We start from the raw sequence: 14469 nt of genomic DNA on the forward strand, positions 1-14469 counted from the left end.
GTGAACCATCGTTGGTTCCCACTGTGGGATTGTTCTAATGTTGTTGTTGGGCTAGGGTGGGATTAATACACCTGTGGTTGTTACTGTTGTGGCACATCCCAGTCGGGCTCCGCCTCCTGGGAGAGGTATAAGACCCCCTGCTCGGGCGGGACCTCGTCAGTCTGGGATAGTGTGTTTACGTTCTATTAGTTCCATTGTTAGACAATAAAAGCCTTCTTTTACCGAAGCTTCGTGCCTCGTGTTCAATTGATGCGCATCATGTAGATGGTCCTGTACTCAAAAGACCGAATACTTGAAGGAATTCTGCTAGTCTCCAAATCTCAGTTGTGTGATATATGTTTCAGGTCATTAAACAAGGTCCCAGACACAGAGAGAATATGCAAACTCCACACAGACAGTGACCCGAGGCTGCAATCAAACCCTGGCACTGAGGCAGCAGTGCTAACCACTGTGCTGCCCTATCTATCTTCAGACAGCTTGTAATTTTCTTGAAATCATTTTAATTATTTGCAAATGGGCGATTTAATTTGGTATTGGCTTGATCCACAGGTGCTATACTACAAGTTCCAAAAAACCTGATTTGAATAACTGCACTTTCAGACAGATATCCTGTGTCTTGGATTGAGAGAGTAGAGTTAGTATTGTCTCCAAGTTTCTGCTGGGTATAATACAAACTAGCCCAGTGTGTACCCTGGCCAGCAGCTCTGACTCCAACATCTGAGTAGGCTGATACCATGCATGCTGTTTTTGGACCATGTAATGCAACAGCTCCCTCTAAAGTGTTTCACAGGCATTGCCGAGTAACTTCCAATTTCTCAAATTCAGGATTTTCTTTCATATTTTAATATTGAAAATAAATTATTATCCAGGCAATTGTTTTCGAGCAAAAAACAATTCATTCAGTGGAAGACCAATAATCTCAAGTTTGAGAATGTGTAGAATAGTGGCTTTCCCAAGTCCACAACAATGAAAACAAGGCAGACATGAAATGTAATTTGCTTTTATCCAGACATGAAATGGAGCCGATATTCAGCCTGGTGTAAAAGCTCGAACACTCATACATATTCACACACACACACGCCTTCTGATCCTCTTTGTGTTGTGGCTGCTCTTGTAGTACCTTGCCCAGCTATTGAATTGGTGATGTAGCTCTCTGTGTATTTTTCACCTTGCTTATTCTTACGAGGGAGTGAGAACAAACAAAATCATTATCATGACAAGGGTGATTTTTCATTTGATTCCAGACAGTAATTGTTGGCGGGTTCACAACTTCAAGGGTAGAACAATGAAGTCTGATCTGTGCAATTGACACCCATTTACAGTTTCTGCCAGGAATTACTGGGCAATGATCAAGAGTGAGAACACTGCCTTGGCAATTATTGACAGACTTAGCTCAGAACCTGGGCTATATCGCAAGATATATCCCAAATATATATCGCAAGACCGCAAAGAACTACAAAAGGTTGTGAATGTAGTCCAATCCATCACGCAAACCAGCCTCCCATCCACTGACTCTGTCGACACTTCCCGCTGCCTCGGCAAAGCAGCCAGCATAATTAAGGACCCCACGCACCCCGGACATTCTCTCTTCCACTTCCGTTGGGAAAAAGATACAAAAGTCTGAGGTCACGTACCATTCGACTCAAGAACTGCTTCTTCCCTCCTGCTGTCAGACTTTTGAATGGACTTACCTTGCATTAAGTTGATCTTTCTCCACACCCTAGCTTTGACTGTAACACTACATTCTGCACTCTCTTGTTTCCTTCCCTATGAACGGTATGCTTTGTCTGTGTAGCGCGCAAGAAACAATACTTTTCACTGTATGTTAATGCATGTGACAATAATAAATCAAATCAAAAAATATCTGGTCTGTACATTAAGTTATCACAGCTTATTGGAACTGTTTGAAGTTTGATTTCCAATCAAACAACACCTTTTTATTAATATGGAATACAGGAAGAGAAGAAAGATGTGCGGGTTAGGTTGATTGGCCATGCTAAATTGACCCTAGTGTGAGAGGATTATCAGGGTAAATATGTGGGGTTACAGGAATAGGGCCTGGGTGGGATTGTGTTCAGTGCAGGCTCGATGGGCCGAATGGCCTCCTTCTGCACTGTAGGGATTCTATGATTCTAAACCAATGTGATAAGAAAAGGTTCTACCTTTTGTAATACAAATATCTAATATTGTGATATTCCTTCTATAACCAGTAACTTCTTTCTCATTTTTACAGATATTTGTTTAAGCAGCTTCTCCTGTTGGGCAGTAATGACCCTGTGGGTTTAGAAAAATGTGTCTTCTGCAAGTCTTCAGGAAGTGATTTACTCTCCCTCAAGAAAAATATATTTCTTCATCTCTACCTCAGCAAAGTTCCAAAAGGGGCTGCTCAGAGCATTCTCATGTAAGTGTACTCAGCTGTGACTCTGGTGGATAGTTAAAAAATGATTAGTCTGTGTGAAATGCAAATGAAAATATTTGTCAGTTAACTTCAATTTTTACAAGGAATATTCAGAGGAACGATGGAACATGTAATGAAAACAAAACTTTAAACGTATTGGTTCCAGGTATAAAAGTCCACTTGCAATTGTGATTGTACAGATCAGATTGCAGGGATTTTTTTTTAATACTTTTCCAATTCAATCAAATCAAATCCAATTCAGTCTCAACAAGTTGAGACATTTCAGATCCAGGCTGACAAGACAGGGCGAGCGACCAAACCACCCTGTCCTGGGCCTGATCTACATGAGCCAAGCTGATTGGAGAAGGGGGAGGTTCCTCCTCCAAGACTTGAGCTCATTTGCATCTTAGCCAAAAGGCCGAGATGCCGCTTTAAAAAATTGCTTCATATGAAACATATGAAGCTTCAGCGCAACCCAATGACCTCAACCAAGTGCGGCCGACCATGGGCTGCCGACCATACACTTGATCTTAGCCAAAAGGCCGAGAAGCGATTGCAGGGATTTGTTCTATCCTTTGGTGACCAACAGCTAAACAGGACACAATGTTCCATTAAGCAACAGCAACTACTTTCATTTATATACCTTTTAACAGAGTAAAACATCTTGAGCATAATCAAACACAATTTAACGTCACACTGAGGATTGTAGAAGCATTTGAAAGGTCTGTGTACGTGAGTGCATGCTTTCAAAATGTTGATGTTGATAATTCAGTTGAAATCAGGATGTTACTGACTGCTGCTCACAAGATTCTCACTATTCGCACTGGCATGTCCAATGATATTTTCCCTAATACTGAGGTAAAATATTATGGATTCTGAAAATCTGAAATAAAAGCAGAAAGTGCATGAGACAGTCTCATGCTTCTGGCATCATCTGTGGCGAAAGAAAGTAAACATTTCAGATCTATAATCTTTAATCAGAACTGGGAAAAGTGAGAAATGTGATCGGTTTGAAGGGAAGAGGGTTGGGGAACAGAACATGGGGTAAGTCAGTGATAGGGTGGAGGGCAGGCACGTTGAAACACTTCAAGCATTCATGGCTCTAGGCCAGAACAGGTACAGAGAAAGAGGTGTTTCAAGGAGGTGTGAATGGCAGGATCCTGATTAGCTGCCATTCAAAAGCAAATATTGGAAATAAAAGAGAAAGGAGTGTAGATAAAAATCAAACCAGCAAAGAAAAAAACAAACAAAAGAAGGTCACAGGCCTCGATCAAAAATTGTTGAACACTGTGTTAAGTGCAGGATGTTGCAAAGTGCCCAGTGAAAAGAGGTACTATTTCTCAAATTTAATTCAGCTTTTTTGGAGCATGACAGGAGGCCCAAGAACAGAATGAGGGCAAGGTGGAGATTTTAAGATGAGGTGATTGGAAGCTCAGGATCATACTTGTAGATTGACGAGAATTATTCTGCCAAGCATCCACCCACTCTGTTTGGTCTCCCCATTGTACAGCAGGCTGCATTGTGTGCAGCAAATGCAGTGTACGAAGTTGAAAAAAGTACAATTGCATTTTCACAAGTAGAGGATATTTGGGACCTTGTATGGTCAGAAGTTAGATGGCAAAAGGGAAGGCATTGCATTTCCGACACTTGCATGGAAAGGTGCTGTGGGAAGGGGAGAAATGTTGGGGGGTGACCAGGATATCAGGGAAGGAGTATCCTTTTTGAATACTGAAAGGGGAGGGGAAAGCACTGTTGGCACCACACTGGAGGTGGCTGAAATGGTGGAGGTTCATCCATTGCAAACAGAGACTGGTGGACTGGACAAGGGGAAACCCTATAATGATTCTAGTAGGGAGGGCAAGGAATGAGAGCAGAAATGCATGACAAAGAGCAGACACAGTCAAGAACCCTCACTGACCATGATGGCAGTGATTCCTCAGTTGAGGATAAATGAATTTGTTGGAATGGCTGGCGTGGAAGTTTGATTCATCCGAATTAAGATGACATAGATGGGGAAACTGGAAAAATGGAGTACAGTTCGCACAGGCCCAGTGGACTCAATCTCTCTTCGTACGACAGTCCTGCCATCCCCAAAACCAGTCTGGTGAACCTTCACTGCACTCGCTCTGAGATAGACTAAGATAGTTTATCCTATCTTAGATAATGAGACCATACCTGCACACAACACTGCAGGTGTCGCCTCGCCAAGGCCCCGTACAGCTGCAGTAAGACATCCTTCCTGTACACACTGTTTTCTGCTCGGACCCCTCGTCTGTTCGCAGGCTTCTTCGAGTATGTGAGCAGTTCGAGCTGGCCTCGGGAGCCAAAGTCAACCAGGGTAAGAGTGAGGCCATGTTCTTTGGGAACTGGCCTGACACATCCTTTGTCCCTTTCACCATTAGGGTAGACTACCTCAAGGTGCTGGGGATATGGTTCGGAGCGGCAGGGGCATGCGCCAAAAACTGGGAGGAGCGCATCGCCAAAGCCAAACAAAAATTGGGATTGTGGGAGCAACGCTCCCTCTCCATTACTGGGAAGAACCTTGTGATCCGGTGCGAGGTTCTGTCCGTGTTGTTGTACGTGGCGCAGGTGTGGCCTCTCCCCAAGTCCTGCGCAGCAGCAGTGACCCGGGCCATCTTCAAGTTCATCTGGAGATCAAAGATGGATCGTGTCCGCAGGGAGGCGATGCACAAATCTCCAGAGAACGGAGGGAAAAACGTTCCCAACGCCGCCCTCATCCTGATGGCCACCTTTGTGTGCAGCTGCATCAAGCTGTGTGTAGATCCTCGGTACAGTAACAGCAAGTGCCACTATTCTTTGAGGTTCTACCTGTCCCAAGTGTTGCGGAGGATGGGTCTGGCCACATTGCCGCGGAACGCTCCAAGTAGTTGGACCGTACCGCAGCACCTGTCCTTCGTGGAGAAATTCTTCCGGAAACACACCTTTGGCCACATGGCTATCAAACAGTGGTCAGCACGTAATGTCCTTGAGGCCCTGAGAGGAAAGGAGACGGCAGATCCTGTCGAATGGTTCCCTGAGCGGACTGTCAATGTCATTTGGCAGAATGCCTCATCACCAGAACTCACAAACAAGCACCAAGACCTGGCTTGGCTGGTGGTGAGAAGGGCACTCCCCGTCAGATCCTTTATGCACGCCCGGGGTCTCAACCTCACCGCACGCTGCCCTCGAAGCGGCTGCGGGGCTGATGAGACGGTGGCACACCTCCTTGTGGAATGTGCCTTTGCAAAGAAGATCTGGAACGAGATGCAGTGGTATTTGTCGCGGTTCGTCCCGGGCAGCACGGTGACACAGGACTCTGTGCTCTACGGGCTGTTTCCGGGAACGCACACCGAGACAAATATCAACCGCTGCTGGAGGGTCATCAACTCGGTGAAGGACGCGATTTGGTCCGCCCGAAACTTGCTGATCTTCCAGCTGAAAGAATTGTCCTCGACCGAGTGTTGCAGACTGGCACATTCCAAGGTCCAGGACTACGTGCTCAGGGACGCGCTCAAGCTTGGGGCAGCCGCCGCCAAGGCACAATGGGGAAAGGCCACCGTGTAAAGCGTCTCAACCGAGGCAGACCGAGGGCTGGGTAACTGCAGAATACCCTCGGCCCGCGTAACTGTGTGCCAACCTGAAAAATAACGGCACACAGAAAACTCTGACACATGTATATAGTTTTAAGAAATGAAATGTAACGGAATGTAATGTTTTTGTAAATAAGCACTGTATTGTACTGTAAAAATGATTCTTTTTTACACTGTTTATGACTTTTGGATCTGTAATTTGGCAATGTTTTATTGGAGAGTTTTTTAGTATATTTTTGAAATTAAAAAAAAAGACATCCTTCCCGTACACAAGTCCTCTTGAAGTGAAGGCAAACATACCATTTGCCCTCCAACTGCTTGATGTACCTGCATGCTTGTTTTCAATGACTGTTGTACTGGGACATCCAGGTCCTTTTGTATGTCAACATTTCCCAATCTATTACCATTTCAATAATACTCTGGCATTTTGTTTCTGCATCTGAAGTGGATAACTTCACAGTTATCCACATTATACTGCAGGGGAGGTAGTGGTTTGGAGGTTTTCAGGGGGCAATTCTCACAGAAACAATTCTAAGTGTCAAATTCGCGTAAAACCTGGAGTAAATCTCGCTGGTTTTTTCAACAGGAGTTTCAAAATGAATGTCTTACATTCTGTGCACTGCAAAGTGCCTCAGCTTGAATCACGCTGAACATTAGTGGGAGGCCCTATTCCTGCTGGAGAGGCCAGCAGCATAGTGCTGAGCGAGCCACAGTTCATGCTCCAATCTGTCAACGCCAAGATCAGCGGAGCCCCGCACTGCCTGCCACCAGATCACTGGCAAGTCCTGCGACTCCGCATCGTTGGCTTTCTGACTTCCCCATGGCTCGATCACTGGTCCCCCGAATGTGCCTGGGCCAACCTTGATGTCGTCCCCACCCCCTGCAGCCCTGACCGACGCACACCGCCCCCCACCACCACAATGGTCAGCCCCGATCGCTGGCCTCCCTCCCTCTGTCACTCAGCCCAAATGCAGAGTGGCAGTGGGTCGCCCCACACACCAGTTAGGCCCTGTCCCCTTGACACTGTCCATTGCCTCCTTGGGCATTCACATTATGCCTGTTGGGCAGTGTCAAGGGGCTCAGGCTGGCACTGCCAAGGTGGCAATGCCCGGGGGCGACCCTTTCAGTCCAGCAGGATCGGGCTGCCAGTTCCCCGCAAGTGGGGAGCTATAGTTTAAACGCCACTGGATTGAAATACTGGGGGTGTGGGGGGCAGAAAGCAGCACGGAGCTGACAGCGCTGGAAATCTGGCTGCTGGAGACACGCGAAGGCCGTGGCGCCCAGTGGGGAGCCCGTAAAACGGCCTCTGCTCGAGTTCCCCAGTCGACTGCGCTACAAAAGCAGTGCAGTGGGCTGGGTGAATTGCCCGAATTGTCACTGGACTAGAAACCCAGGCACCCAGGTTAATTCCCTGTGGATACAGGTTCGAATCCCGCCATGGCACATGGTGAAATTTGAATTCCATTAAAAAATCTGGGATTTGAAGTCTGATGATGACCATGAAACCATTGTCCATTGTCATAAAAACCCATCTGGTTCATTAATGTCCTTTTAGGGAAGGAAATCTGTCCTTACCTGGTTTGGCCTAAATGTGACTTCATACCCACACAGCATTGTGGTTGATTCTTGAATGGCCTGGCAAGTCACTCTATTCCAAGGGCAATTAGGAATGGGTAATAAATGCTGGCCCAGTCAGAGACACCCACATCCCGAGTGAATTTTTAAAAATTTTGTCTAAATCACCTTGAAGCCTCTGAGCATCCTCCCCAACACTCACCTTCCCACCAAGTTTTGTGTCATCAGTAAACTTTTGGTTCCCTCATTAATTCCTTAATGTATATTGTGAATAGCTGGGGCCCCAGCACTGATCCCTGCAGGACCTCACAAGCCACTGCCTGTCACTTTCAAAACATCCATTTATTCCAATTCTGTTTCCTGTCTGCTAACCACTTCTCAAACCATTCCAAAATATTACCCCCAACCCCATGCGCTTTCATTTTACACACTAACCTCCTAGGTGGGACTTTATCAAAAGCTTTCTGAAAATCCAAATACACTACATCAGCTAGTTCACCCTTATCTATTCTGTGAGTTACAGCCTCAAAAAACTCCAGTAGGTTTGTCAGACATGATTTCTCTTTCATAAATCCAGGTTGATTTTTGTCTCATCCCATTGATATCTTGCAGGTGTCCTGTAATCAGATCCCTTATAATAGACTCTAGCATTTACCCTGCTACCGATGTAAATCTAACTGGTCTGTAATTCCCTGTTTTATCCCTCCCTCCTTTTGCAACAGTGGAGTTACAACTGCACCCTCCAATCTGCTGTGACTGTTCCAGAATCTACAACATTTTGGAAGATGACAACCAACACATCCACCATTTCTATGACCACCTCCTTTTGTACCCTGGGATGTAGATTATCAGGCCCTGGGGATTTCAGTCCCCTTAATTTCTCCAACACTATTTTTCTAGTAATTCTAATTTTCCTCATTTCCTTCTTCTCACCAAACCCTTGATTCGTTAGCATTTCTGGGAAGTTATTTGTGTCTACCACTGTGAAGGCAGAACTTAAATAGTTGTCTAATTGCTCAGCCATTTCCTCGATCTTTGTTCTTAATTCTCCTGTTTCGGACTGTAAGGGACCTCCATGAAGTAAAGTTTATTTATTTGTCACAAGTAGGCTTACATTAACACTTCAATGAAGTCATTGTGAAAATCCCCAAGTTGCCACACTCCAGTGCCTGTTTGGGCACACAGAGAATTTAGCACGGACAATCCACCTTGCCCGCACATCTTTGGAGTATAGGGGAAACCAGAGCACCCGGAGGAAACCCACGCAGACACGGGGAGAACGTGCAGACTCCGCACAGACAGTGACCCAAGCCAGGAATTGAACCTGGGTCCCTGGCTCTGTGAAACAGCTGTGCTAACCACTGTGCCACCGTGCCACCCATTTGTTTTCACTAATCATAGAAACATAGAAAAACTACAGCACAATACAGGCCCTTCAGCCCACAAAGTTGTGCCGAACATGTCCCTACCTTAGCGATTACTCGGCTTACCTATAACCCTCTATCTTACTAAGTTCCATGTACTTATCTAAAAGTCTCTTAAAATACCCTATCGAATCCGCCTCCACCACCGTTGCTGGCAGCCCATTCCACGCACCCACCAACCTCTGAGTGAAAAACGTACCACTGACATCTCCTCTGTACCTACTCCCCAGCACCTTAAACCTGTGTCCTCTTGTGGCAACCATTTCAGCCCCAGGAAAAAGCCTCTGACTGTCCACTCGATCAATACCTCTCAACATCTTATATACCTCTATCAGGTCACCCCTCATCCTTCGTCTCTCCAAGGAGAAAAGGCCGAGCTCACTCAACCTATCCTCATAAGGCATGCTCCTCAACCCAGGCAACTTCCTTGTAAATCTCCTCTGCACCCTCTCTATGGCTTCCACATCCTTCCTGTAATGAGGCGACCAGAACTGAGCACAGTACTCCAAGTATGGTCTGACCAGGGTCCTATATAGCTGCAACATTATCTCACGACTCCTAAACTCAATTCCTCGATTGATGAAGGCCAGTACACCATACGCCTTCCTAACCACAGCCTCAACCTGCACAGCTGCTTTGAGCGTCCTATGAACTCGGTCCCCAAGATCCTTCTGATCTTCCACTCTGCCAAGAGTCCTACCATTAATATTATATTCCGCCATCCTATTTGACCTGCCAAAATGAACCACCTCACACTTATCTGGGTTGAACTCCATCTGCCATTTCTCCGCCCAGTCTTGCATCCTATCAATGTCTCGCTGCAACTTCTGACATCCCTCCACACTATCCACAACACCTCCAACCTTTGTGTCACCAGCAAACTTACCAACCCATCCCTCTACTTCCTCATCCAGGTCATTTATAAAAATCACAAAGAGTAAGGGTCCCAGAACAGATCCCTGGGGCACTCCACTGGTGACCGACCTCCATGCAGAATATGACCCATCTATAACCACTCTTTGCCCTCTGTGGGCAAGCCAGTTCTGGATCCACAAAGCAATGTCCCCTTGGATCCCATGCCCCCCTCACTTTCTCAATAAGCTTTGCATGGGGCACCTTATCAAATGCCTTGCTGAAGTCCATATATACTACATCTACTGCTCTTCCTTCATCAATGTGTTTAGTCACATCCTCAAAAAATTCGATCAGGCTCGTAAGGCATGATTTGCCTTTGACAAAGCCATGCTGACTATTCTTAATCATATTATACCTCTCCAAATGTTCATAAATCCTGCCTCTCAGGATCTTCTCCATCAACTTACCAACCACTGAGGTTAGACTCACTGGTCTATCTCCAGGGCTGTCTCGACTCCCTTTCTTGAATAAAGGAACAACATCCGCAATCCTCCGAAACCTCTCCCGTCTCCATTGATGATGCAAAGATCATCGCCAGAGGCTCAGCAATCTCCTCCCTCGCCTCCTACAGTAGCCTGGGGTACATCTCATCCGGTCCCGGCGACTTATCTAACTTGATGCTTTTCAAAAGCTCCAACACATCCTCTTTCTTAATATCTACATGCTCAAGCTTTTCAGTCCGCTGCAAGTCTGCACTACAACCACCAAGATCCTTTTCCATAGTGAATACTGAAGTAAAGTATTCATTAAGTACCCCTGCTATTTCTTCCGGTTCCATACAAACATTCCCACCGTCACACTTGATCTTTTGATTATACTTACAGAAGCTTTTACAATCCGCTTTGTTACTTGCAAGTTTACTCTCGTGCTCCATTTCTTCCCTCTTTTTCAATCTCTTTGTCCTCCTTTGCTGAAGACTAAACTTCTCCCAACTTTCAGGCTTGCTACTTTTACTGGCAACCTCATTGGACCCCTCCTTGGATCTAATACCATCCTCAATTTCCTTTGTAAACCACGGTTGACTGCTTCCATTTCCAACCAATGAGCTCACTAGTCAAGGGAGAAAAAAGTCAGGGATGGCCCTTGTGAAGACGCAGTAAGTGGAAATTGAAAGCAAAGTTGATTAAATTTTCCAGTTCAGGTTGAGAGCAGGAGACAGCATTAACAGTCATCAATTTCCAGGGAGAAAGAGGTGAGGGCAGGGCCTGAGTGGGACTAGAACGAGGAATGTTTCACTTCTTTAGATTGCACTTTTATGACTTGTATTGGCAGCTTAATGCTTGGGATAAGCTGCTCTAATGTTTTCACATGGGATGAGGTTGTCAGTACAAACAGGACATATGGATTTTTATTCTGTCTGATGTAAGTCAGTTCCAGATGGAATTACTGATATTTTCTCCTCTGGTTAATATATTTCACTATGTAATTGTCTTCTACAGGGACCCAGTGCCGTACCGAAACCCTGAAATGAGACTTCACATTCATTCCAAAGGTTCCACCATGCCAGCAACAAACTGTCCCCCAAGTGTGACAGCGACTCGGGTCTGCTGCATGACTGCAAGTGATAAACTGAGCCGATGGATGGTGCTGGGAGTGCAGGGAGCACTCCTCAGCCACTTTATCAAACCTCTATACATCACTAGTGTTGTCCTTCGTAAGTAAAACACATTTCATTTGGAAAAGAAACAGTAGAATAATGTAGTCATTTTTGCATCGGGGTTTTGAATTGTATAGAAACTGAATTGGCATTATTGTGGCTAACTGCCTTCAAATTATTTGCTGTGTGCCTCTCTATTGTCTGTAGCTCCGAGCAGACTGATTTTTTTTGCATGTGTGTCCATGTCTTCCCTGACTAATTTGTCACCAGGGCCCAGATTAAGTGTTTTTCTTGTGGTAAAATGTAAGGACTGCTGCACAGAGAAGGGGTATCCTTGTATCCACAGAACAGGTGAAACAGCTGTACTAAACCTGTGAGGGATATAGTTTTCACTGATTATTTTTCACGCAGCTTCTCAAATTTATCCCTTGCTCTCGCCTAAGGTGATTACCCAGAATTCACAATTGAAACTGGGGCCTCGAGATGTTGGGCACAGATCAGGTTCCCTCTGTGTGAATCTCGGTGTTTGAGCATTTGCAAAGACGCTGCATGAGATTGTGCTTCTGAACAGATTACTGAGGCACACTACCTTAACACAGTTTTAAAAAATACATTTGAATGTTAAGTGCTGCAACTCCCAACCCAGACACGTGAGCAGAAAAGTGAATGATAAATTGCTCGGGGGGAGAATAACTTTCTCAAATAGTGAAAGCTTTTTTTGTATTTCGAAACCAGCTGGCCAATTTCATCCGATGCAAATCGTCACCAAAGCAATCAATCAGCGTGTGGATGAGAGCTTGAACGAGAAGCTTCCTGATCTGTTCACTGCTGTGAGGGCACATTTCTCCCATTGTGGTGAGGAAGAACCAAAGGAAGCTGAACCACTTCATAAAAAGCTGAGCATTAACTGGTGTCGGGGGGATAAAACTGTGGAAATAGTGGATGGAAGCACAGGACAGATCACAGAAGAGTAAGTTTTAATGATCCTGCTTTAGTAGCAAGGATGACAACATGAATGAAATACCAATGTTTAAAACAAATGCATTACAATTCCTTTTAACTGGCCAGAAATTGTTCCTTTTAGGATAGAACTGACAGTAGATGTTATTCTCAGGTAAGCACTCGTACCAAATTGGCCTCTGCACTATTTTAACATGGCTGTTCAAGGGTTGTCAGATATTTTTGGGCATCAGTTGAAAAATGGAGGGCTCATCATGGCTCTCCAACACTTAAAACTACTGATAGACCTCCTCACTTGCTGACTCTCCCGGATTTGATGGGTGCTATCTCAGTCCATGACCTATCCTCAGACTTTGGAATATAACTCCGCTTTCTGATGTTACTGTTAATCCAAGCTAACACCTGAACTAGGATATCACAGAACATTTTGGTACAAATGAGTTGAGGGAATAGCAGGCTGTAATTTCTGCTATTTACTGAGAAGCTAAGCTTAAGAAATCCTGATTTGGGAACATAAGAGTAGGAGTGCGCCAATCAACCCCTCAAGCCTGCTCAGCCATTTAACGAGATCATAGCTGATCTTCTCACTCAACACTACCTTCCCGTACTATCCCCATTTGCCCTGAATGTCATTGCTATCTAGAAATCCATCAACCTCTGCTTTGAACATCTCGGTGACTGAGCTGTCACAGCTATCTGGGGTAGAGAATTCGAAAGAGTTACCATCTTGTGAGTGAAGAAATTCCTCCTCATTTAAGCCCTAAATGTCCTACAGGGAGGCAGTGGCATAGTGGTTTTGTCACTGAACTGTGTAATCCAAAGACCCAGGGTAATGCTTTGCAGACAGATGGTGGAATTTGAATTCAATCAATAAAAATCTGGATTTAAAAGTCTAATGCACATTGTTGATTGTTGTAAAAACCCATCTGGTTCACAAATGTCCTTTAGGGAAGGAAATCTGTTGTCTTTATCTGGTCTGGCCTGCATGTGACTCCAGATCCACAGCAACGTGGTTAACTCATAAATGCCCTCTGAAATGGCCGCGCAAACCGCTAAAAATTTCACAGGAATGAAACTGGATGGACCATGCTCTATTGACCCAGGCATCAGAACCGCATTGATAAACTCAACCCTGATGAACCTGCAAAGTTCTTCTTACTAATGTCTGAGTGCTTGTGCCAAAATGCGGAGGTCTTGTCTTAGAGATTAATCAAGCAACAGCCGAACAAAGTCATACTCAGGGAATAATATCCAAAACATCACCATTCCTGGTATAGAACCATAGAACCATAGAAAATTACACCTCAGAAACAGGCCTTTTGGCCCTTCTTGTCTGTGCCGAACCATTTTATGCCTAGTCCCACTGACCTGCACTTGGACCATATCCCTCCACACCCCTCTCATCCATGAACCCGTCCAAGTTTTTCTTAAATGTTAAAAGTGACCCCGCATTTACCACTTTATCCGGCAGCTCATTCTACACTCCCACCACTCTCTGCGTGAAGAAGCCCCCCCTAATATTCCCTTTAAACTTTTCTCCTTTCACCCTTAACCCATGCCCTCTGGTTTTTTTCTCCCCTAGCCTCAGCGGAAAAAGCCTGCTTGCATTCACTCTATCTATACCCATCAAAATCTTATACACCTCTATCAAATCGCCCCTCAATCTTCTACGCTCCAGGGAATAAAGTCCCAACCTATTCAATCTCTCTCTGTAACGCAGCTTCTCAAGTCCCGGCAACATCCTTGTGAACCTTCTCTGCACTCTTTCAATCTTATTTACACCCTTCCTGTAACTAGGTGACCAAAACTGTACACAATACTCCAAATTCGGCCTCACCAATGCCTTATATAACCTTACCATAACACTCCAACTTTTATACTCGATACTCCGATTTATAAAGGCCAATGTACCAAAGGCACTCTTTACGACCCTATCCACCTGTGACGTCACTTTTAGGGAATTCTGTACCTGTATTCCCAGATCCCTCTGTTCAACTGCACTCTTTAGAG

The 14469-nt window shown here is 45.1% G+C and overlaps 1 protein-coding gene across 2 annotated transcripts in view; it reads left to right on the forward strand.

The window, feature by feature from the left end:
- LOC144511066 (adenosine deaminase domain-containing protein 1-like) overlaps positions 1-14469 on the forward strand; it is a 61733-nt gene that overhangs the window by 37802 nt on the left and 9462 nt on the right. For both annotated transcript variants that reach the window (XM_078241036.1, XM_078241038.1), the window contains exons 2-4: positions 2234-2401; positions 11342-11556; positions 12235-12469. In XM_078241036.1, coding sequence (XP_078097162.1) covers positions 2400-2401; positions 11342-11556; positions 12235-12469 — 452 coding nt within the window. In that variant the 5' untranslated portion in view covers positions 2234-2399. The remainder of the gene's footprint in view (positions 1-2233; positions 2402-11341; positions 11557-12234; positions 12470-14469) is intronic.

Source organism: Mustelus asterias, chromosome 24, assembly GCF_964213995.1.
Source record: "Mustelus asterias chromosome 24, sMusAst1.hap1.1, whole genome shotgun sequence".
NCBI lineage: Eukaryota > Metazoa > Chordata > Chondrichthyes > Carcharhiniformes > Triakidae > Mustelus > Mustelus asterias.